Raw genomic sequence first — 23,195 nt, 5'->3', positions numbered from 1 at the left:
CACAACTACACAATCACACACTGATGGTAGCGGTTTCTATGTGAACGTTCCTTCAAAAGAAACTAATCTTATTCATAAATTAATTCTATTTATAGAAGGCAGCAAGGGTTTGGTTTCTTTTGCATCAGGAGCTGGGGATCGAAACCCCTAACCTTGTGTTGAAAGGGAACTGATTCTACCAACTGAGCGAGAGCCACCCCAAATATTTCGGTGACCATATGAATAACTAAGAATAAGGGTAAATTGGTGCCCAAACTAACATGATAAATCAAAGGGAAAAAAATCAACCAAGTTACCTCCCTAACTAATCAAAAACAAGAAAAAAAACCATGTTAAAGTCATTAGCAACCCCCATCACATCTAACACAAAATGAGCTAATAACAGTAGCTTAATAAAGGAAACGTGGCGTGCCTAGATGGAAGATGATGATGATGGGGTTCTCCCTGCAACGCGGTGACATCATCTTCCTGCTTTTAACAGTGGGGAAGACCTCTCCTCAGCCTATCATTGGTGGGAGCCACAGGAAGACAGCAAAGACACAACCGACGCAACATACTCCAATAAAACATAAATTTTATTACCATATTCATAACACAGTGTGCATTACTTAATCAATTACTGTATGTTGATGTTATTAATGCAACTACATACAGTTATAGCTTATAATACTTAAGATGCAAACTGATTTTACTTATTCAGGTTTCAGTGGCAATAAAACTAAAAGGGAGCACATCAGAATATTTTAGCAAATAATTATTGTTTTGTTTTTTTTACTTTTGTCTCATTGTCGCTGTACAGAAATAACAGATTGTTCTTTTTATTCATATTTATTAGGAGTGCTGGGGGAAGTCAGTCACTCTATGATCGTACAACAGCACTCCCCTGTAGGTAAAATGAATTTGCTTTTCTTGATGCAAACAGAAGTATAGCCCATTTAAATCAGATAACTCAGCTTTGAAAAGAATTCTCTGTTTATTCACAAAGGACAGAAGTCGAAATTGGTTGTTGCCCTACGCTTTATTTTTCTATGCCAAAGCCTCGTAAAGTGTTTCGGAAACTACTTAAATGTGTATATATACATCCAAATATGTTTATGTATAGAAATGCTATACAGTATTTCACTGAAGGTTTGTGTTCCCTAAAATGTCACTGAGCCGAGCTTCAAGACAAACAGACCATTCAACAAAGAAAAGGGAGCTTTGTGAGACACAAGCATTACGATTGTTTGACACAGCAAGTGTCTGTGTGTGTGTGTGTGTGTGTGTGTGTGTGTGTGTGTGTGTGTGTGTGTGTGTGTGTGTGTGTGTGTATGTGTGTGTGTATGAGAGAGAGAGAGAAAGAGAGAGAGAGATAAAAATCATGTGTGTCTCTTTGGGATGGTGTATATATCTGAGGAAGAGATTGTGCTTGTGTGTGAGTGATTGTTCAACACTGTCAGTTCTGTGCCTATATGTGTGACTGTAACAGTGTTTGGTGTGTGACTGTAAGGACACTGATGTAGAGAGGGGAGTGTCTCAAAGTGTTTGAGTATTTCTGTCTGCATTTCAGTCTGATATCAACAAACAGGGAGTGTAGTGTTGATTTACTCAGGCCGCTAGTCCAAATGGAAGTAAAGCGACCCAACCACAAGACAGCGTTGCACACAGCTATATTCTATATGGTGAGTGACACATTTTTCTTTTGCATAAAAAGTGGAGCATGCCATTAAATAGCATCAGCTGTATCTTGTGTGCAGGGTTAATGGACAAAGTGTGTTAACATGCTCACATGCTTATCTAAAAAGGTGAACATCTTAACTGGTGAAAATCAACCAAACTTTAGTAAGAGCATGTCCACCTGCTCTCATTTTCAAATAAGCTATATATGGTATAACAGGGCCACCACAAGCAGTGGCATGATTATTGACTCTTAACTAAAATGGAAAATACATGAAATTACTTAATTTTTTGCATGTAAAGAATATCAAGTATTTTTACTATGGTGGCCTAAGGGCAATTCACCTGAAACAGTTTAAACATGCATGTATGCAAATCCAGGCTGGACTCAATCTAAATGTCCTCATTGCAGTCACTTTAACGTTACTCATCATTCTGCAGCTTTACCATCAAAACAAAATGTTCACCTCCTTGTCTCGCTCACTTCCATCAGTAATGGACTGTTCTACTAGGCTAGAAGCACTTGTATTGACTACAGATAGTTTCTAAATGTGTATCTTCTTGTTCATTTATCTATAAAAGTATGCACATTCGGTCAGTAGTGGTCACGCTAGCCTCCTAGCTAATGTTAGCCCGCTTACACTGGTTACATTACAAACACTAAAAGAGGCTCATATCATTTAAGAGGGGGCTAACATTTATTGGGTACATCTATACCCAATGAAATGACGAATTGTTTTTGTTTGTTTTTCAGAGCACATGAATTATTATTAACTGTATTTCTGCCTTTAAGAGGTCATAGTGAATATTTAGTTGTAAAATAAAATGTGGTCATTGATACTTACATTAAGGTTAGATCATGTTTTTGCTAACCTCTGTGGTCAATGAATATTGACACACATGTGCAAACAAACATTTCCCTGATTGTTTGCCCCCTGAAAGGTATAACAATCCCGGTGTATCACAATCCTATTAATCCCTCAATGTTGTTAAATAATAAAGTATTTCTCCTAATACAATTTTTACTCTTTCCTATTCATCAAAGATAGATTATTTGTGAAGTTTTTTAAATCTTATAATATTTGCGCTGTGTTTCAGCTCCTCAGCCAGCCCATTCCATAGCTCCACCCCGTATACAGAAATACTCAGCTTCTTCTTCGTTGTACGAACACATTGTTTTTTAAAATTTAATTTGCCTCTTAACTCATAACCCCCCTCCCTGTCACAAAACATGTTTTGAATGTTGCCTGGAAGTACATTATTTCTTGCTTTGTACATTATTGCAGATTTAAATTTAACCAGATCTATAATGCATGTGACCTTAAAAACAGTGTGTTCGTGTGTTCCTTGAACCCCACCTTGTGAACAATCCTGATTGCCCTCTTTTGCAGAATGAATAATGGCTTTAAGTTGCTTTTGAGTTTTGTGTTGCTTTTGAAAGTGTTTATCAGAGGTTAATGCTTTTTAAAAAGGGATCTTTAATTCATGGGAGGTCATTTATTTGTGGTTCAGCTTCCTGCTTTCATGCCCATCCATTCAAACGGTGTTTAAAAAAGTATTGTTTCCCTACAAAAACATCTAAGACAAATCCCCAAACCATACAGTAATGCTTAAAGAGTGAACACATCTGATATGTTGAATTAAAGGCGTTCATTATGTCAGCGTTTTCGAATTGATTTTTGGATACATTTATTTATATATTTTCATTTTTATAGACAGATACATGTCCAAGTTTAAACAACATACATATTTGAAGGTTACATTTTAAATCCCAATTTTACACATAAATACATCAGAATATTTATATTGTCAGTAAATGTCTCTTTGAGTCAACCTATGACGAAGGCTGAGAGCTGCAGCTGAGGCGGGTTTTAGGTCTCCAGCAGACCCATACATTTAGAAAGATAAAATAAAACGGGAAGAAATCTCGCACTTGTCGTCATGGCAACCCATACACAACTCTGTAGCGCCAGCTACACTTCCACCAAATTACCTTTGATACACAATGATGTTACACTTGACACAAATAAATCAATGGTAATTTCTAAATAAACAACTTCCTCTAACCTTACACATTCAGAAAATAAACAATATGGGTGTTTAGTAACATCAGTACACTAACAGTATGTTATACCCTTTAACTGCTTTCCACAAGAACAACCAACTTTTGAATGGGTCTTTCAATAATGGATGGCTTATGTAAGCGTTCACCCTTCTGTCCAAGTTTCCTGTCTCCAACTTGTAGTGTCACTTTTCTAACCAGTCCGTCATCGCCCTTGTGTACATTTACAACTCTACCAAGTGTCCATTCATTACGAGGGATATTTTCATCTTTGACGATTACAATATCTCCAACGTTCATGTTGCGTCTTGGGGCATGCCATCTCTGTCTAAGAATAATGTTAGCGAGATACTCTCTTTTCCACCTGTTCCAAAACTGCTCTGACAGATATTGGACTCTTCTCCAACGTTTTGTGGCATACACATCTTCTTGAACAAACTTGCCAGGTGGGGGCAGTGGTACAGCACATTTCATGGTGATAAGGTGGTTAGGTGTTAAAGGCTCTAAACTTGTGGGATCACTGATGCTATCAACAGTAAGAGGTCTGTTTACAATGTACATGGCTTCATACAGAAAAGTCCTTAAGGATGCATCATCCAGCCTTCCAGCACTTTGGGCAAGAACTTTACTCAGCACACTCCTTACCGTCCTGATTTGACGCTCCCATGCGCCTCCTGCATGGCTTGAGCTTGGTGCATTCATGAGGAAGTCGCACTGCTTATTTGCCAAGTATAATGTTACTTTCTCCTTGTCGATTTCTTGTAGAGCCTTTGCCATTTCATTTTTTGCTCCCTTGAAGTTTGATCCCTGATCTGATCGGATTTGTCTGACAGCTCCACGAATAGCCATAAAACAGCGTAAGGCATTAATAAATGCATCGGTTGTCATGTCCTCCAGCATCTCTAAATGAATCGCTCTAGAGCTGAGACACGTGAAGAGAAGGGCATAGCGTTTGTACACCTTACGGCCTTGTTTGGTATTAAAGGGGCCAAAGCAGTCCATACCTACGTAGGTGAATGGTGGGGAAGGGTCCGTGCGCTCATCGGGCAGGTCTGCCATTCTTTGTTCCTCTGGTGGTGCACGAGCTCTCCTGCACCACACACATTGTCTGATGTACTTAGCTACTGCTTTACCTCCACCAACAATCCAAAATCCATTAGCTTTGATCTCATTCAAGGTTTGTCCTTGGCCTTGATGCTGCGTCTTGTCATGATAGTGTGCAATAATGAGCTGTGTAATAGCGCCATCTTTAGGGAGTATTACGGGATGCTTTAGCTCATAATGCGTGGATGCCTTTCTCAACCTACCTCCAACTCTAATTACACCATCCTGGAGGAATGGATCAAGTTGATAGAGTCTGTTGTTACATGCCAACTTTTGCGCTTTTTGTTTGAGCGTGTTCAGCTCTTCCTGAAAGGCCTTTTGTTGAACAAGTTTGACAAGGGTTAATGTGGCTCGTCTCCTTTGTTCCACATCTGGAGGCTCTGATGTCTTTATTCTCTTCGTCATGCGTTGGATACGTGCAACAACATTAACTGCAGTAGTCCACTTTGAGAACCGTACCAAATGTTCTGTAATGTCACATTGTTGTGTAGCCTCAGTATTCAGCACTTGTACAGTCTTCACCTCTGGGTCTCCCACCAACAGCTCTGGCATGCTTTGCTCTGTTACTACCTCTCTGTCCCATAAGAATTTGGGACCTGTGAGCCAGTTCGAATTGGTGAGGTCAGATACCGTTAATCCACGCGAGGCGTGGTCAGCTGGGTTTTCTGCTGTGTCAATGTAGTACCAGTGTTCTGGGTTTGTAGTTTGACGAATTCTTTGGACACGGTTGGCTACAAAAACATGGAATCTTTTGGCCTCATTGTTAATATAGCCTAGGACGACTTGTGAATCTGTCCAAAAGTATTCTTTGTCGACTTGGAGCTCTAGTTCTCTTTTTAGCATGCAGCTCACAGCAGCTGAGGTCACGGCCGCTGTCAGCTCTAACCTAGGAATAGTGACTATTCTGGTTGGTGCAACCCTTGCTTTACCCATGACTAAAGTGCAGTGTACTTGATGTTCACTCACCAATCTGAGGCATGAGCACTGGCCATACCCATGACTGCTTGCATCAGAGAAGTGGTGAAGTTCAACTCTCAGGACTTCACCGATGTTCGTGGGCTTGAAGCACCTGGGGATCTGAATCATTTTGAGATTTTCTAAATCTTTCATCCAACTCTCCCACCTTAGCTTCAGTTCAGTAGGTAGCGGATCATCCCACCCAATGCCTTTCTGACACATTTCCTGCAACACTCTCTTTCCTTCGAAAATGAAAGGGGCAAGGAAACCCAAGGGATCGTAGAGAGATGCTACAACAGAGAGAACGCCACGGCGTGTCATTGGTTTCTCATCGAGTGTCACTTGGAAGAAGAAGCTGTCATTTTCTATGTTCCATCTGATACCTAGTACTCGCTGCACTGGAAGGTCAGTGTAGTTGAGGTCAATGTCCTTTATCTCAGCTGCACGTTCTGTTGTTCACATCAATTGAGTCTAGAACGTCTCTGCTGTTGGAAAGAAATTTGTGGAGGTGCAGCTTCCCTCTGGCACATAAAGCTTGAGCCTCCTTTACAAGCTCAATTGCCTCTCTAACAGTTTCCACACTTGCGAGGCCATCATCCACATAAAAATGCCTTTTGACAAAGTTAGCTGCCAACGGGTACACTTTCTCATTTTCATTGGCATATGGCATTTCATTCACTTCATGCCATAATTAGCGCAGCCTGGGGAGGAGGATGCCCCGAAAAGGTGGACTTTCACTAAGTCTGTGTTCCCATTTTCCCACCAGAGAAACCTTAAATAGTCTCTGTCTGCTGAGCTGACGTGGAACCTATGAAACATCTTCTCTACATCACACATAACTGCAATAGGGTGCTCACGGAAACGGCATAACACTCCTGTCAGGCCATTTGTGAGATCAGGCCCCGTCAACAAGTGATCGTTTAAAGCTGTCCCTTCAAATTTTGCAGAGCAGTCAAATACCACCCTTATCTTGTCTGGCTTTCGAGGGTGGTAGACGCCTTGGTGTGGTATATACCAGACATTTCCTTTTGTTGACTCTGAGTCTGCTTTTTCAGCATCACCGTCTCTGAGAACTCCTTCCATGAACTTGACATAGTCATTTTTAAACTTCGGATCTTTGTTAAGTTTCCTTTTGAGGTGCTTTAAACGGACTAGAGCAAGACTTTTGTTGTTTGGGAGCTGGGGGCGTGCTTTAAAGGGAAGAGGCATTTCAAGATGACCATGCTCATTTTGATGAATTTCTTCTTTGAGGATTTGGAGGAACCGGATATCCTCTTGTGATATATCACTGCCACTTGATTTGGTGTCTGCAAAATCTGACTCCAGTACCTTAATAATGGCAGATGGAGTTATGGGGGGTATCTCTTTCACAGCCACACGATGACATAGGCCAGTTACATCCCTTGCATTGATAAACCGTGGTGCCCCTCCTACGATACTCCATCCTAGGTCTGTTTTAACAGCATAGGGCTCGTTGTCATTTCCTGTGATGACCTCTCTGGGAGCTAGGGCTCTGGAGCAATCATAGCCTATCAGCAATCCAACTGTACAGTCCATTAAAGGAGGAATTTCTTGAGCAATGTTTGCAAGATGCTTCCATTTGCTGGCTGTATGACAGGTAGGAATGTGCGTGCGCTCGAGTGGAATAAAGTCTCTTGTGTAAGCTGGAGGTAGGTCAATGCGCGTACTGGAGAAGAATCCTCTGACTTTAAGTCCTTGTGCTCTTTGACTCTTCACAATACTGTCTCTTTTGACCATGGTTGCGAGCTTTAGTTTTACTGGCTCTGAGACTACCTGCAGCCTTTCACACACTTCCTGATCAACAAACGTGTGGGTGCTTTGTGTGTCTAATAAAGCATACACCAAGGTTTCAGTGTCGGGAGAATTAGTTGTTGAAACCCATACTGGCACAATCATTGAGGTGCTCCCATTCTCTCCTCCTTCCACAGAGCAAGAGAGTGCGGACACATTTTCTTCTGCCTTGCTTTGTGCAGGTTTGTCTCTTGGAGAGCGGTCTTCGTGCAGAGGAGTTGGGTGGCTCCTTCTGCAGATGCTGCAAGTAGCTCTGTTCTTACAGTCTTTTGAGTTATGACCTTTCCTTAGGCATGCAAAACACAGTTTGTTTTCATGGACATATTTTTTCTTATCATCTGCAGACATGTCAGTTAACCTTGGACACTTATGTATGGTGTGGTTTTCTCCACAGCAAATACACTTGATTGTGCTTGAGTTCTGTGGTGGTATGTCTCTTTTCCTTTTCTCATCAATGACTCTTGGCATGGTTTCCTCTACGTTGAGCTTAGTTGCGAGGGTTGAGGTGTCTGAAGCTCTTACATTGGTGACAAAGGCGTTTGCTTTTGTGTGTTTTGTTTCTCTTACTGGTATTTCTGCAGGTGGCTTTAACGCGTGTAAAGATGACACTGGATTACAAGCTATGCGCACCTCTTTAGAGATAAAGGCAGTGAAGTCTTTGAAGCTTGGGTAATCCTTGCCTTCATCCAGCTGTGCTGTTACATATCGATTCCACCTGGACGTTATCCAATCTGGAAGTTTGACCAATAGCTTCTGGTTCTCCTCACAATCATCTAGCACTTGTAGACCCTTTATATATGGCATTGCATCGCTACATGTTTGAAGGAAATCACTGAATTATCTCAATTTGACATACTCTTTACCACCAATTTTCGGCCATTTGTTGAGTTTCTCTCTAAAGGCGCGTTGCACTACAAATGAATGTCCATATCTTGAGTTTAGCCTATCCCATGCTTGCTTATAGGCTTCTTCATCTTTGCGATAGAAGCTGCCTTCGAGAGTAGATTTAGCCTCTCCTGCTATGTATTTTTGCAGGTAAAATAGTCTTTCTGCAGGGTTTGAGCATCTCCCCTCTATAAGAGCCTTAAAGCTTGTGCTCCACTCTACAAACTTTAAAGGGTCACCATAAAACACAGTAGGCTCTGGAACTGGTAACCGAGTGAGAGCTATTGACTCTTGAACTGCTTGCACAATGGCAGACTCACTTTTTGTGACTGGCTGATCATCACATTCAATGTAAGAGTCAGATAGGGAAGAACTCACTTTGCTATGTACAACTCTTTCACTTTTTTCTTTAATCTCTTCTTCAGTGTAGACTTTCAGTTTTGCTTGCATCACTTCGATATCTCTTTGATTTTCAAGTTTTTTCAGTTGCTGACGTTGAGCTTCGATAGTTTCTTCCATTTCTATTTCAGCTTTCTTTGCAGCTAGTTGAGCAGCTGTCTCTGCTCTCTTGTTTGAGATGCTAGGTGAGTCTGAAAGACGGTCAGAACGAGGGTTGCTTGCAATTACTCGGCTGGCAGTAGATCCATATATTGATCTGGCACATTCATTCTCAAGGAGCATGCGTAATCTTGCTTTTTCTGCTACAGCATCAAACTCACTTTCTTCTTCTGTTAGCCGTACTCTCATTAACCGCAACAAGTCCAACGTTACAGCCGAGCAGGCATCAACTTTTCTCCTGATATCTTGACATGGGACTATTTGCTTTCTGATATTGTCATAGATTTCCTTCAAGTCAGAATCTAGTATTTCAACATCATCCATCATGCTGTATAAGTCTTTTTCTGGACATGCTTCCTTTAATCTTGTGCGAATGTCTCTTACTTTAATTTTCCACTTGTCGTAGAGTGATTGGAACTTTCTTTCCTTTTGAGCTAGCTCTTGCTCTTTCAGTTCCTGCATTTTGGGAGTAAAATGTCTTTCACGGGAGGATTTCCTTATTTCTGTTTCAGAGTGATCAGTTACGGCATACTTTACATTTTCTTTTGGTCTTACATCTGCCTCTTTACAGACCTCTCTTTGTTCTTGAAGCTCAATCTCGATTTGGCCATCATTTTGTAACAAGGGATTATCATAGGAAGTCATTTTGTTACTTATTTGAGTCTTTAATTATCCATCAGTAGCTGAGGCCTTATGCAGTTTTCTCAATCTGACCTTAGGTTGCGCATTTCGACTTGGTCTTGCTCTGAAGCGTGTAGCTTGCTGCAGGATGCGAAGAACTCTGGCGCCACCGTGTGGATACAGGACGAGGCAGCCTCAGTGCGATGGATCAGGTCACGTTTTCACTTTAGCTACTCTGGCCAGCTCAAAAAAGGACTTCACGTTTCGACTGATGTCCACAGACGTTTATTTATCTTCTTTATATCTTTGAAGTCAAGGAACACCGTGAAAACTAAAATAAAAAGGACAAATACCATTTTAAACTCTTCATGTCATTATTTACATAAATTACAAATTCAGTTAAACAAAGCACTACAAAATAAAACTTTACCGTGTGCGCCTGTATGACCAGCAGTAGAGTAGGAATCGTTGTTGTCTTATTTCACTGTTTTTTTCCGACCTTATTACTCTTTTTTCTCCCTCCGTTCCTTAAGTTTCTCTCGTCTTCTCCCGCTGTCCGTTACACATTTCCGCTTCTCGTCATATCCGCTCAAGGTATTTTCTTGCAAAAACTAAACATATAAAACAAACTAAACAAACTATGATGCCACGCAATTTACCCAGACAACTGTGCATTTATCAAAAAGATAAAATAAAACGGAAAGAAATCTCGCACTTGTCGTCATGGCAACCCATACACAACTCTGTAGCGCCAGCTACAATACATCACACCCACCTGTCAGTCATGTTACATACGCACCTGGATAACACGCATCGTAATTCAAAATGGAGCCGTTCAAAAACATACAGTGTGCCCATGAGGACAGAAACTAATCAAAACGATGTTGGGTTTTTGTAGCAGGCTGTAAACATGTGAATTTATGCTGTAAAACTTATTTGCCTATTGCGTGTGACTTCCCGTGTTCCTGGAGGCAGCCTCAAGTGGACGCTAGGTGAACTGCAGGGTTCAGCATTTCCGCATTGTGGAGAAGGGTTGGAGGTGTGTCGCTGGAGGAGAGCGGAGGTGTCACCAAACAGCAGTTTGTTTTGGTTTCATGCTTGTGCTCGAGAGCGATATATGCATGGGATCAAAAAAGTTTCACATTCTTCCACAAGACAAGGAAGCTGAAGAAGACCTCATAGTTGAAACATTGAGATTATGTGAAACTGTTTGTGGTGTTTGAGCGAGTGTGCAGGTGTATTTTAAACACTAGATGGGAAGTAGGCTACTATAGTGAGGCGGGCTGGTATGCTTAATAATAAAATAATAATGACACTGGGTAATGAAGAAACATCTTCGGAGCCGTTACTTTTGATTTCTTTTGTCAATTAAAATAATAAAAAGAAACATTGATATTTAAAAAATCATCTGAAGCATAGACTCAGACAGCCTCGATTCATTCACAGTATACAGCTATGTCAGGGGCCTTTAATCAATCAAGAACGATTGTGCACAAACTAAATCATATGTGGAAGTTTAAATAACAGTTCTGCTGTTGAAGGCAGTCAATAGGTTTTATGTCATTAACAAAAATAGAGAGAGAGAACCTCCTGACCTTTTGTATCATCATATCCCATCAACATATCGTGCTAATTTCCCATTTACTTAAGTTGCAAGGTTTTTGGTCCACCCTCAGCACCGTCATTGCCATTGCTGTCTTGTATAACTGCCGTGCTTAAACTTTCATCCTCATCACCGCCCCCCGCATCGACCTGCAAGCTCCAACAGGGGGTTAAGATAGCCTATATCTCACCACTCAACAAATTCTGCATGCAAATTAATTCTGCAAAAAGGGGTAAGGGTGGAGTTTTAGACAACAAACACAAACTGTGTTTGTCCTGCTGCAGTTACCATTTCCAACCATACATTGGTGAGACATCTGGCTGAAATGAAAAGGAATTAAAAGTAGGCTTACATTTGTCCCAACAAAACAATAACCAAAGCAAAGACTGTATCAGCATTATGTATGCATAATTGGGGCTCGGGGTCACAAATGTTTCAATAGTAATACTATTAACGGTTTATTATCCTGAAAAAATCCCTCTCCCTTACATCTCTTGAGACTAATGTAGGACTAAGTTATTGCTCTCCCTTTAATTGCAGCAATGTTTTTGATTTATAGTTTTTGGTAACTAACAACATTCTTTCAATCTGATCCATATAATTTATCGGCTATATAATTTAACACCTTACATGATTAGCCTGTTACATAACCTACAGTATCAGATGTCAAATGTAAAGAGGTTTAACTATGATTCTTGTGTTTCACAATGCTTCCCCCTTTAAGACGGCTCTGTGCTGAAAGAAGGCATCGTTGGTATTGTTGCATCTCTGGTCTCCTCCTTCCTTTCTCCTCCTCTACTCTATCTTTGATTACACATCCCACCCCCTCTCCTCTCCACAAACGCGCGTCGGACTGAGCTTACCCTTCTCCGGCATTATGACCAACGATTCTCCGGAGGAGGAGACCCGATCTCCCGGCGGTGGTGGCGGCGGAGGAGGTGGTGGAAAAGGAATCGCACGACGGAACCGAGAGGACGACAATGTCACCATCCTAACATCCTCCATGGACTTACAACGAGCCAGTCGGGGCCGAGCAAGCATCACTAACGAAGCCGCCCCAAGCCTTACATCCTCCGTGGATCTGAGCACCTCCTCCCTGGAGCTGAGCATCCAGACACGGATCTTTAAGATCATCGTCATCGGGGACTCCAACGTGGGGAAGACCTGCCTCACCTTTCGCTTCACCGGGGGGAGCTTCCCCGACAAGACCGAGGCCACCATCGGTGTTGATTTCAGGGAGAAGGCGGTGGAGATTGAAGGGGAAACAATCAAGGTAAGAAAACAGAGAGGATGGATGTTAATCAATTGTGTTTCCTTCTTTCCTCCCCTCCTCCCCCTCTCCTTTTCCCTTCTTCTTGTTATGCAGCTGCTGCTCTAAAGTCTTCAGGCCATTTTCTTTCCTTTGGATGTTTTTCTGACTAAAAACTCTCATGTCTTATTGTGGGAGAAATATAACTGGTTTTGGGAACATAGCCTTTCCTAATTTCTAATAGGCCTACCCCAAAGCAGGGATAAATAAAATTGTTTACAGCTGTATTTTATTTTAGTGTCTAAATCAAGAGCTTCCCTTGATGATTTTTTTTTTTCTGTTAAGAAAAAAAAAGCAGCACTTGTTTGTCTTCAGTTTGTTAAAACTTATTTTTGGACTCATGAGTGAAACCTAATTTGTTGACAGAGTATAGCGGATAACAGCCACAACAAATGTTCTTCATGTAAAATGTTAATTATAGGCTATTAGCACTCTAAATATATTTGGAATTAATGAATTGCAGTGCTATTATTTGTATTACTCCGTATAGTCTCATTAGCAAATGTAGCTATATCAGTCAATACAGCAGCAAAATCATGTAAGAGGACATTTGAAATTACTTTACTTTAGTTACTCCAGCATTTTTTCACCCACATGTCGTGCTCCTTGTTAAGATTGTTTTCTGTGTTGTTTATTGTCATACAGCTGAATGTGTAGCCCCCCCCCCCCCTCAGTCTCAGTAAAACAGCTTGTCTGTCCTCCAGGTGCCCCCTAATGCTGACTCACAAACACACTCACCCGTCCCGTGTACACCTTCTCAGCTCTCCTGTTATCAGCATCCCTGGATTATTGAAGTTTTCTTTTCATATTGTTATCTCAGTTAAGCTCATTTGAACCCAACATATCCAGCGATGTTAATGTGAGTTTGTACGTCTGCCCTTTTGGCCAACAACAAAACTGCATGGCCGTTCATTTTGTTGCAGATATTTATGGTCCCCAGAGGAGGATGGTGACCTCTTGACCTTTTAAGTCCCAGCATCAGGATGCAGAATAACTGCATCATATTGACTGTTTGCCATGAGACAGATACGTCCTTTGAACAATACTCAAGAACTGAAAATATATCAACTAAATATTTTTTAATGGCTCTGCCAAAACAATAGACACAGTTTTTTAAGTGCCATATGAATGAATGTTTTAGTTAATTTAATTTGAATGAATGTGTAGGTGTGCCCTGTGGTTAAAAAGCACCTTGAGGGGAGTGTCAGTGCGTTTACGTTGCCTGCCCCACAGGCTAAAGTTGTTGTTGACGAGGCTGTGGGTTTGAATCCAACTTCGACCTTTTGTTCCATGTTGCCCTCCACTCTCTACACCTAACATTTCCTGTCTCTTCTGTACTATCCGATAAACCCCAAAAAATCCTAATCTTTCTTTGGCCATTTACCTTTTCTTGAATCTATTTTGGTATATTTTGCAGAAGACTTTAATTTGTATATAAAAACCTTTGCACATCTGTTTCATAAAACAGGTGGATGAGAAAGTTATGCACTCTGTCTCACTTGCTGATGAACTAACTGGCAATGTGTGGGAACCCAAACGTTGCCCATTAGTTTGTGCAGAAGTCTGCAGATACCTTTTAGTACTACAAACTGACTATTAACATACTCTTGGGTCATTAAGAAATGAGGCTGATGTGACTTGAAGATTCCTCCCTTTGCATCTGCTCTATGTGTGTGTGTAATCATGCAGATGGTGATCTCATTGCCTCCACAATTCTATCCATAAAGTGAAAGTATACACTACTTCACTGATCAATTAGGGCTCAAAGGGAGGCTCACAGTAGCAGCTCAAGTTAAAGGTTTGGCTCAAAGTGTTCATGGAACAGGATTTGTGTAGAATAACCTCAACATGTGCGTAAATTATACTGTTGAAGGATTTCACTGGATTGTTCTTTTGCTTTCAAGTCCTCTGGCAGATCATAAAAGCAGCACACTAATCGACAACATAAAATGTTTTAGGCTGCAGGGGACTAAAAATAGCAGAACTGAGCTCTAAGACTGGAGGTAGGATTGAGTTGAAAATATATAGTTGTAATGATTTACAGGTATGTGTGACATATAGCCAAGATTATGATTCATAGATTGACTGGGAGAATTATGTCAACATTCATCATGTGTCAATAAGCGATAAGCAAATTCAAAGCTTCGACCTTGTGACACCACGAACACAATGTGAAACACAAAGAGACAGAATGGTGGGCGAAGTCCTTCTCCTGATTCGCCATCTGAGTTAGTAACAGAGGCGTTATGGAGGGAGTGGTGATGTATAATATCAAAGCTGCTAGGGTTAAACACTGCTGTCTGTGTGTGCATGTCTCATTGTGTGTGTGTTTGCAGGAGCTCCTGCTGTGTTTATACTATAAGTCATTGTGTATGCGTTGTGTAAGTTGTAAGGCATAGTGGCGGCAGCAGCAGCCATCGTGGATAGAATGCACGCTCATGTTGGGAGGCTGTAGTCCACCAATCAGACAGCCTGGTTTTGGTCTCTCTGCCTCTGACTCTTCCTATCCTGTCTCTAAATAATGGCATAAAAAGCCCAAGCATAAACTTTTTTTAAAAAGCTGTAATAACAAAAGCTAAGAAAAAATATATGTAAATGAAAAATTGGTTGGTTTAAAAAGCTGTGTTATTGTTTTTTTGTGACAACTACTTTGTTCATTATCAATTTTCTCAAACAGCTGATAAATAAGTTGTTGTTTTTTTTATCAAAATGTTGGAAAACTCAGTGCTTAAAACTTACAAAGATGTAAAAGGTATAAGTTTGGTTTCAGTCTGGTTGGGTCTATCATGATAGAAATGTGTTCTCTTGAGACCCTATGGCCCAATATTTCTTTGCACTCTTTCAAGTTGATAAAGTACATTGTCATGTGCCGTGTCTTGCCAGCAATTAGGCGGACAACTCATTGTTGCCAGTTTTATATTTTTGTTTTCTTGTATTTTCCTGTGATTGATCATAGTTACCTTTGTTGTCTGGATTGTGTTACTCTCAATGCTGTTGTTTCTCTGACAACCAAATCTATCACTGCCCATGGGTTATGACACGCTCCGATGTCTTTAAAATCACAAACCTGAACCTGAACATACTATACCTTTTCAATCATATAAAAACAAACTGTCTTTACTTGAATCTCTCTACAGGTGCAAGTTTGGGACACAGCTGGCCAGGAGCGTTTTCGTAAGTCCATGGTCGAACACTACTACCGCAATGTCCATGCAGTGGTTTTTGTGTATGACGTCACCAAGATGGCTTCCTTTCGCAATTTACAGACATGGATTGAGGTAGGTATCTGGCTTAAATTACTGAGAAACAATTAAAAAAACCCAAAGACCCAAAAAGTGTCTAATAAAAATAATCTCATGGCCATGTATTCTATTCTCATGTTATGATCAGATCAGCCACAACTTACTCTTTTTTGTTGTCCCTGTCAGCAAAGGGGCTTTTGACCTGCAGACATATGAGAAAAACAATCTACTATTAACATTGGCATCCTTTGCTACTACTGCTAACTTTCTGCTAAACCAGGAGTACAGTAAGCAATTACGTTGCTGCTACTGACACCCACTGGCAAAAAATAGTTTTACTCCAAAGCTATTTTAAGTCTGATGCTGTGAGTTTCCACTGTTTAAAGTCACACAAACACATGAACAATGCAAAATATTGGTGGGACACAGTTACATAACTGAAATTGATTAAGATTAATAGAGTATAGACTACTCAACAACAGTTTAAAACTAATAAAATACTCGCAGTTTATTTTAGTTCTCTGCCTCTTTCATCAGAAAAAAATCAAAGCAGACGTTTAAAAATAACACCTAGTTTTTTATAGATAAATAAATCGTGACAAACGTGAACTATTCCAGGTTTTTGTGTCATCCTCATTTTAAGTCACAATATAACAGGTGACTTCGAATTTGTTGTTGTGGTAGAGATAAATATATATATTTGTTTAAAATTTAATAAAATCCTATTGAATATTACACTGTGGACATTTATGAAGTTAGGGAAAGTGATTTTTTATATTAAATAAGGGAAACATTGGCATTGAATCACTTATTGTAATAATGATAATGAAGTTTACATTTTATTAAGGTATGCTTTCAGAACAATCAAAGTTGCGTTTCAAATATAACAGTAAAAACAGCACATAATCAGAACTTAAGTAACAGCAAAAGATGTTTAATTGCTATTCATTTTGAGAAAGTTATAAGAGAACCAGGATTTAAGTTCAAGTAGACAGTTGGAGAGGGAAGATGGTGGAAGGGCAGAGTTCGGCTTGGATGATGAGCCTGGGTGTCGAGAGCGTAGCTATGAAATAAACACCAAATTGTGAGGTAGGCAATGAATAGGAGAGGCCCCAGGACAGAGACCTGAGGAACACCAGTGGTGATTGGGAGAGCAGTGATCAGTAATTTTTGAGTTTGACCAACTGTGTGTGGCCAGAAAGATAAGATTTGCAGGTGAGAACGTTAACAGGAAATCTGATAAAAGCTAATCTGTCAAGAAGGAGCACATTCAGTTAGTATGTACTAATCAATTACAGACAGCAAACTCCTGAATATTGTCAATCAATGCTCTGAATCAGAGTGGATTTCAAAGTGGGTATACCCCATGGAGACTGAAAAACAAGTGGGTATATCCAATATACCTGCATATACACTACACCACTGATTGTTAGTCAAGTCAAGTCAAGTTTATTTATATAGCACTGTTCAGACACAAGGCAATTCACAGTGCTTTACAGACATAGAAACAGAAAAACATTAAAACAGAGCTTAAGGAAAGAATGCAAAATACATCATTAAAAGACGGGGATGAAAGTGAAAATACTCGATAAAGGAACAACTGTTAAAACTATCAAAGAAGGAAGAATGTGTTGCAGTAAGGCAGACAGTATATTTCTAATTGAAAGCCTGAGCGAATAACAAAGTTTTAAGGCCTGATTTAAAGGAGTTGAGTGTGCCAGCAGTCCTCAGTTGTTCAGGGAGTTTGTTCCACAGTTGAGGAGCGTAGTGACTAAACGCTGCTTCACCTTGTTTGATTCTGACTCTGGGAACACTGAGTAAACTTCTTCCTGAGGACCTGAGCGGTCTGGATGTTTTATATTCTACAAGTAGATCTGACATGTACTTAGGGCCAAGACCATTTAATGCTTTATAGACCAGTAGTAAGATTTTAAAGTCGATCCTCTGACACACAGGCAGCCAGTGCAGTGATTGAAGCACAGGTGTAATGTGCTCCACCCTCTTTGTGTTGGTGTTAGTCAAAAGTCAACTGCTATCAACCAATCATTTTTAATTTTAAGGATCACTTGGTACTGTGATGTGACTTAAACTAGACAGGAGTTCTCTAAACACTGCTTTGAACAGTAGTTTCTAGTGCTTGTACTGGTAGAATTAGTTAGTGACAGAAGATCTGGTGTAAAACATTTTGACGTCACTGGATGTGGAGAGGAGGACTTTGAGGGTCAGAGAAGGGAGGTACAATTTACAAACATAAATCTGCATATGGAGGAGGGATCATCGTCACTCTTCTGGAACCACCCAACTCTTGTTTGGGAAGGTGGCTAGAGAGCCTTTTGGGTAACAGTAGAGTAAGTCCAATATTTATTTTGTTCTAGAGGATTCTGTAGGACGTTTAAAGGACTCCCAAAAATAAATCCACTGACGATAAGAATGTTGATTATTACTGTATATCTTGTGTTTCAGGAGTGTAACGGCCACCGTGTCTCAGCATCAGTACCTCGAGTCCTGGTTGGAAACAAGTGTGACCTTGTGGACCAAATACAGGTGAGTGAACTCAAAACAGGAACACACCTGATCATTTGAGACCCTTATGTATTAATATGAGTTTGCAACCAAGAAATTGTGCTTTCACAGGTGCCCTCAAACACCGCGTTGAAGTTCGCCGATGCCCACAACATGCTGCTGTTTGAGACATCAGCTAAGGACCCAAGGGAGAGTCAAAACGTTGACTCCATCTTCATGGCGCTGGCGTGCCGCCTTAAAGCACAGAAATCCCTGCTTTACAGAGATGTACAGAGAGAGAATGGGAAAGTTCAACTCACACAACAGACTGAAACAAAAAGTAATTGTCCATGTTGAGGAAACTGACACATTTGAGGCATGATAAATGAAGAGAGAGAAGGAAAACTGTGCATGTCAGAGTAGAGGAGAAGACCAAGAATAAATGGAGAATGTCTTTTAAACCTTGGGTAACTTTTCTTGGTTAAGAAGGAAGATTAGGGGCTGAGCCTGGAACTTAAAGCCTTGTGCTTCTAGAAGCTGAGGATATGGAGTTATGATTTTGCAAGGGACTGACATATCAGTAGTCTCGTTCAAAAGGATGGGGCGATAAAGGAATGTGGATGTGGAGATACATAGAAAATAGATCCGATTTTAAGGGGTATAATTTCTAACAATTCCAAAACTATGTTGCCTTTTTGACTTCAGTATAGAAAATAAATGTTTTCATTAATTTATGGATATGTAGACACATACCAAAATATTTTCAGTCTGCCTAGAGTGAAGGAACATACTACACTTTATCATTTGGGTATCCTCAAGAAATGTTCTTATTTACATATTTAATATTTTAAGCCTTCTTCAGTTTGTTGTTATTATAACACCCTTGCTGATCTTAAACTCAACTGAAAGCAGCATTTTTAAACTTGTATTTCCTGCCTTAAAAAGCTTGATCTGTCTTGTTTAGGTGAAATCAATCTGGCACAACAAGCATAGGCCCAAAGGTTTTCAATATTGTAACCACTTAGGAGGATTTCAGTCTAAATATGGACTATTTCCCAGGATTAATGAAACTCTTTTTAACTCGTTTTCTGAAATGTATCTGATATCTATTGACCTTCACAGTTGACCTTTAATCACAGTAAAGCTGTTTTCACACATGCACTAAATTACTGAAAATTTCATAACATTTTTAGGGTGAGCTGCATGTTTTTCAACTTGGCTTTATCCAAGCTTTTCCTGCCATTCCCTGAGTTAAATTTTAGCCATTGTGAAAAAAGTAGAAAATGTTCAGGAAAAATCATTGTAATTTAGCAGATGGGGGTAAAATTGTTTGTATCATGCAACCAGTTGGCGACTGGTTTTATTATTGTTACAGAGCAGTGCCAGCTTCATACTTTTTTCAGCATACCATGTTCCTTTCCTTCATTCCCGTGATACTGTGAATATGACCAAATACACGTAGCATTGATTTAGGGGCAATTCACATGTCGATCTCTGTGAGGTATGTGTGAGACTCAGGAAGATATCAGATGGAGGCCTTCCTGAAATTTTCTAGAAATGTTTCAGTGCATGTGTGAAAACATAAAGCTCATAATAATATGATTTAATAATAAGATTTTTCTTAGGTAAGCTCAAAGGACCTATGCAAGAAGAGCTTGGCAACAAGGTTTCCTGAAAAAGTTAGTCAGGCATCATTTCACATACTATCTTATCAGCTGTAAGTTCCTTTTGCCCATTGGACAACAAATGTCGATGTTATTCAGGGCACCTTTTTCTCTCAACTAATCTTGATGTAAACATATACTCTCCATGCCTCTTAGCAGAGTGGCTTATCAAGGTATCACTTTGTGGGAAAATACAAAAAGATTTAGTCTTTGCACAATATGGCTTTAATATATCCAGTAGGCCACATTAACTCCTAATTCAGTCAAAGTAACAGCTGTTTGTCTGTCTTGGAAGATGTGCTTTCTACATCAGTATTACTGAGATATTACTCAATATACGCAAATGAACACATGTACGTCCACATTTTGAAAGCAGATTGGGAAAATGTTGTTTTAAGGGTCAGTGTGCGGTGCATGACGCTCCCAGAGGCTGCAGTTACATGTTTGACCACAATATCAAATTCACTCCACAGCCCAGCATAACACCTTGGGGCCTTGGTGTTCAGTTTATACCCTTAAGCAATCTAAACACTGTGCAAGTGAAATACATAGAGGTCTATCAGGTTCAGTTCATGTTTTATTGAAATTTCCTTTGTGTTACACGGACAAACAAGTGGGCAAAAGAACACATGAATTGGGAGCGTTGGGAGGCGGGATCATATCCAGTTGCAGTGTACATGAGAGAAGGGGTAAAACCCTGCATCTGTGTACCTGCAAAAAAAGTATCTGTGGCTTTGTTTAACATTAGATTAGCATAACATGAAATATTAATCACCATTATACATGTAAGAAAGCTGGACAAGCTTAGTAGGAAGAAAAATAATAACACGTCTATATGAGCTTCATAAACTACCAGACCTGTGTATGATAACATTTAAGTTGGATGGAAATTATTTAAAAAGGGGAAGTGTTTGGCTAACCTTGTTATTAACATTTAATATTCTTTTTTAAAATGATAATTTGTCGTGTTTTATCTGGGTCTTACAATGTATAATGAAAATGTTTTCTCCTGCCTTCCTTACTCTTATGTTTTGTTTATTTTTGCATTTGATGATGATTCAACATGAGAGGTTTGCTGTTAAAGGGATGCCTTATCCATTTCAAGTGTGGTCAGGTATTTGTTGTTATCTGTGAGATGTCTCAATATTGAACGGATATAGTGTAAATGAATCAGCACACAGAGCCAGTATGGGGAAGTGGTGCTTGTGTGATCAGAGCACAGACTCCTGATAAGTTGTGCTGTTTATGTGATTTCAGCTTGAAATAGGAATATTTGCTGTTTTTCCTGGTCCTGTATGAAAGTACGCAGAATAACTTTGTATTTTGGACTATTGCACGAAAAAACAAACAAAACAAAAAAAAACATTTTTTCCACTCCACAACAGAAACATTGAAATGTTAGATTACAGTTATAATGTGTGGGGGGGAAACAGTGCAAAATCTGTAATCCACTAACTGGAGATGTTCTGTAATGTTCGAAAGATGAAAGCCATCTGTGAGTTTAGAGAGAAGAAATGGATCACGCTTGAAAATATTCACATTTATGTTTTTCTGACTTTACATGATTCTTCAGATTTTACAGTTTCAGTGTACAATTTGTATTTTTAAATCCATCACAAAAGTTTAACAGGATTAGGTTATGTTTCAAGACAATCTACAGGAACCTGTGTGAACTTTTTTAATGGATAAATGGTTTATTTGTTTATTTTGTATGAATATATGGCTCTGTTTTGCTTTACAAACCAAAAGCTCTGAGGTCAGCCCAGCACAGCAGCTCTTTCCAGCATGATGCTTCTTAACAGAAATCTAATCCTCAAACAGAACAATAAATTTAGTCTCAACTTCAAAACATTTATTTTTAAATAAATATACCAAGTTTCTCCTTCCAAAAACGCCTTAACACTCATCTTTCTATATTTTACTTTCTTGTCTGAATTTTATGAGAATAGCTAAATCCGAGTTGACTGTTTTCGTTGTGAATTTAATGTTGTTTAAAACTGACAATGGGTGTGCCTATGAGTTTATTATTGTTCTCTGCTGTAAAAGATCGTTTTCTATAATACAATTCTCATGTAACATTGTTGTCATTACAATCTCACAAACTTCTGATAAAACTGCTGAAGTAACTCAGCCCGTCTCAGATAATCCTTTTTGGAGCGTTGCATTTTACATTTAACTTTTACCTCTGTTTTTTTGTTTTTTAACATCTTAATATGAACATAATGACCTTTCCAGTCACCAGTGATGCACTTCTTTTTACCTGTTATTTACCACTGTAGGATTGTTGATATTTTTCTCTCATTCACAAAGCAGTTAATCTTGTGAATTTTTCCATAAAAACTTTTGGCCTGCAGACGTCTCCAGGTCTATAAGCAGTGGTGTAGTGCAGGGTACACAGAGTATACCCTCTTATTTTTCGGTCTCCATGTGGAATACCCACTTCTAAATCCCCTCTGATTCACACCAATGATTAATTGACAAAAATAAAAATATGCTGCACTGCCTTTTTTTTTTAGGATGGTGAATGGGTGACTCTCACTCCTCTGTCTCTAATTGGCTATTATTCACTTACTAAAAATGTGAGAGGAATCTTCGTTATCACCTTTTATGACAGAGGCCATCAATCCACTTCTGGGTGACTTAAAAAAATGTGTTGGGGAAATATTACGCTTATACCCACTTCTACAGGCACCACTACACCACTATTAGTGAAGTATGAAAAGCTATTTAAGCTATGTCTTATAAAGATATTTTTTAAGAGTAATTGCATGGACCCATAGTTGCCCTATGCATCATAATAGAAAACACTAGAAAATTAAATTCTTAAAGGGATAGACATTTTGAGATAATCTGAGCGTTAAGATTTTTCTGGCAAAGTATGTGTTGGTATTGTAAATCAGCTATCAAGAACATTTATTATTCTCTTATAATTTTTAAATAAATGTTAGGCTATTTCAAGAACTAAAACAGGAAAACTGGCAGGAAACTGATTGTGATAGTCCAAATACTTTGAGAATAATAAAGTCAATCAATCAAGTTGGAGAAGTGAAACAATTCGATGCTGTATTTTCTGAATTGAATACACATACTTTACTTAAAGAAAAAATGGATCCCTTGTTACAGGCCCACCACCAAAACTTCTCGCTTTGCAGTTTATCTTCAGACACTTACAGGGACCACATTTTCCTCTGAGCACAGTTTGTGTATAATGCGCCACAGG

The 23,195-nt window shown here is 39.5% G+C and overlaps 1 protein-coding gene across 3 annotated transcripts; it reads left to right on the top strand.

Annotated features, from left to right (window-relative positions):
* The first annotated feature begins 1,310 nt into the window (after positions 1-1,310).
* On the top strand, positions 1,311-22,105 carry rab33a (RAB33A, member RAS oncogene family). 3 transcript variants are annotated; one of them, XM_079352181.1, is made up of 6 exons: positions 1,311-1,661; positions 2,411-2,451; positions 11,983-12,531; positions 15,705-15,845; positions 18,273-18,353; positions 18,444-22,105. In XM_079352181.1, exons 3-6 carry the CDS (start codon positions 12,136-12,138, stop codon positions 18,666-18,668), a joined length of 843 nt encoding a protein of 280 aa, XP_079208307.1. In that variant the 5' UTR covers positions 1,311-1,661; positions 2,411-2,451; positions 11,983-12,135; the 3' UTR covers positions 18,669-22,105. The 3 variants fall into 3 exon arrangements, with proteins under 3 accessions (XP_079208307.1, XP_079208305.1, XP_079208306.1); XM_079352179.1 differs by lacking the exon at positions 2,411-2,451; XM_079352180.1 differs by lacking the exons at positions 1,311-1,661; positions 2,411-2,451 and having other exon boundaries at positions 11,579-12,531.
* Positions 22,106-23,195: the final 1,090 nt, after the last annotated feature.

This window comes from Symphodus melops (genome assembly GCF_947650265.1).
Source record: "Symphodus melops genome assembly, chromosome: 9".
NCBI lineage: Eukaryota > Metazoa > Chordata > Actinopteri > Labriformes > Labridae > Symphodus > Symphodus melops.
This window is presented reverse-complemented; position numbering and strand designations above follow the sequence as displayed.

Excerpts from the sequence above, each read along its gene's own strand:
- rab33a (XM_079352179.1), top strand. The coding sequence starts at position 12,136 with ATGACCAACGATTCTCCGGAGGAGGAGACCCGATCTCCCGGCGGTGGT. Across the intron at positions 15,846-18,272 it reads ATTTACAGACATGGATTGAG|GAGTGTAACGGCCACCGTGT; the intron begins GTAGGTATCTGG and ends CTTGTGTTTCAG. Across the intron at positions 18,354-18,443 it reads ACCTTGTGGACCAAATACAG|GTGCCCTCAAACACCGCGTT; the intron begins GTGAGTGAACTC and ends GTGCTTTCACAG.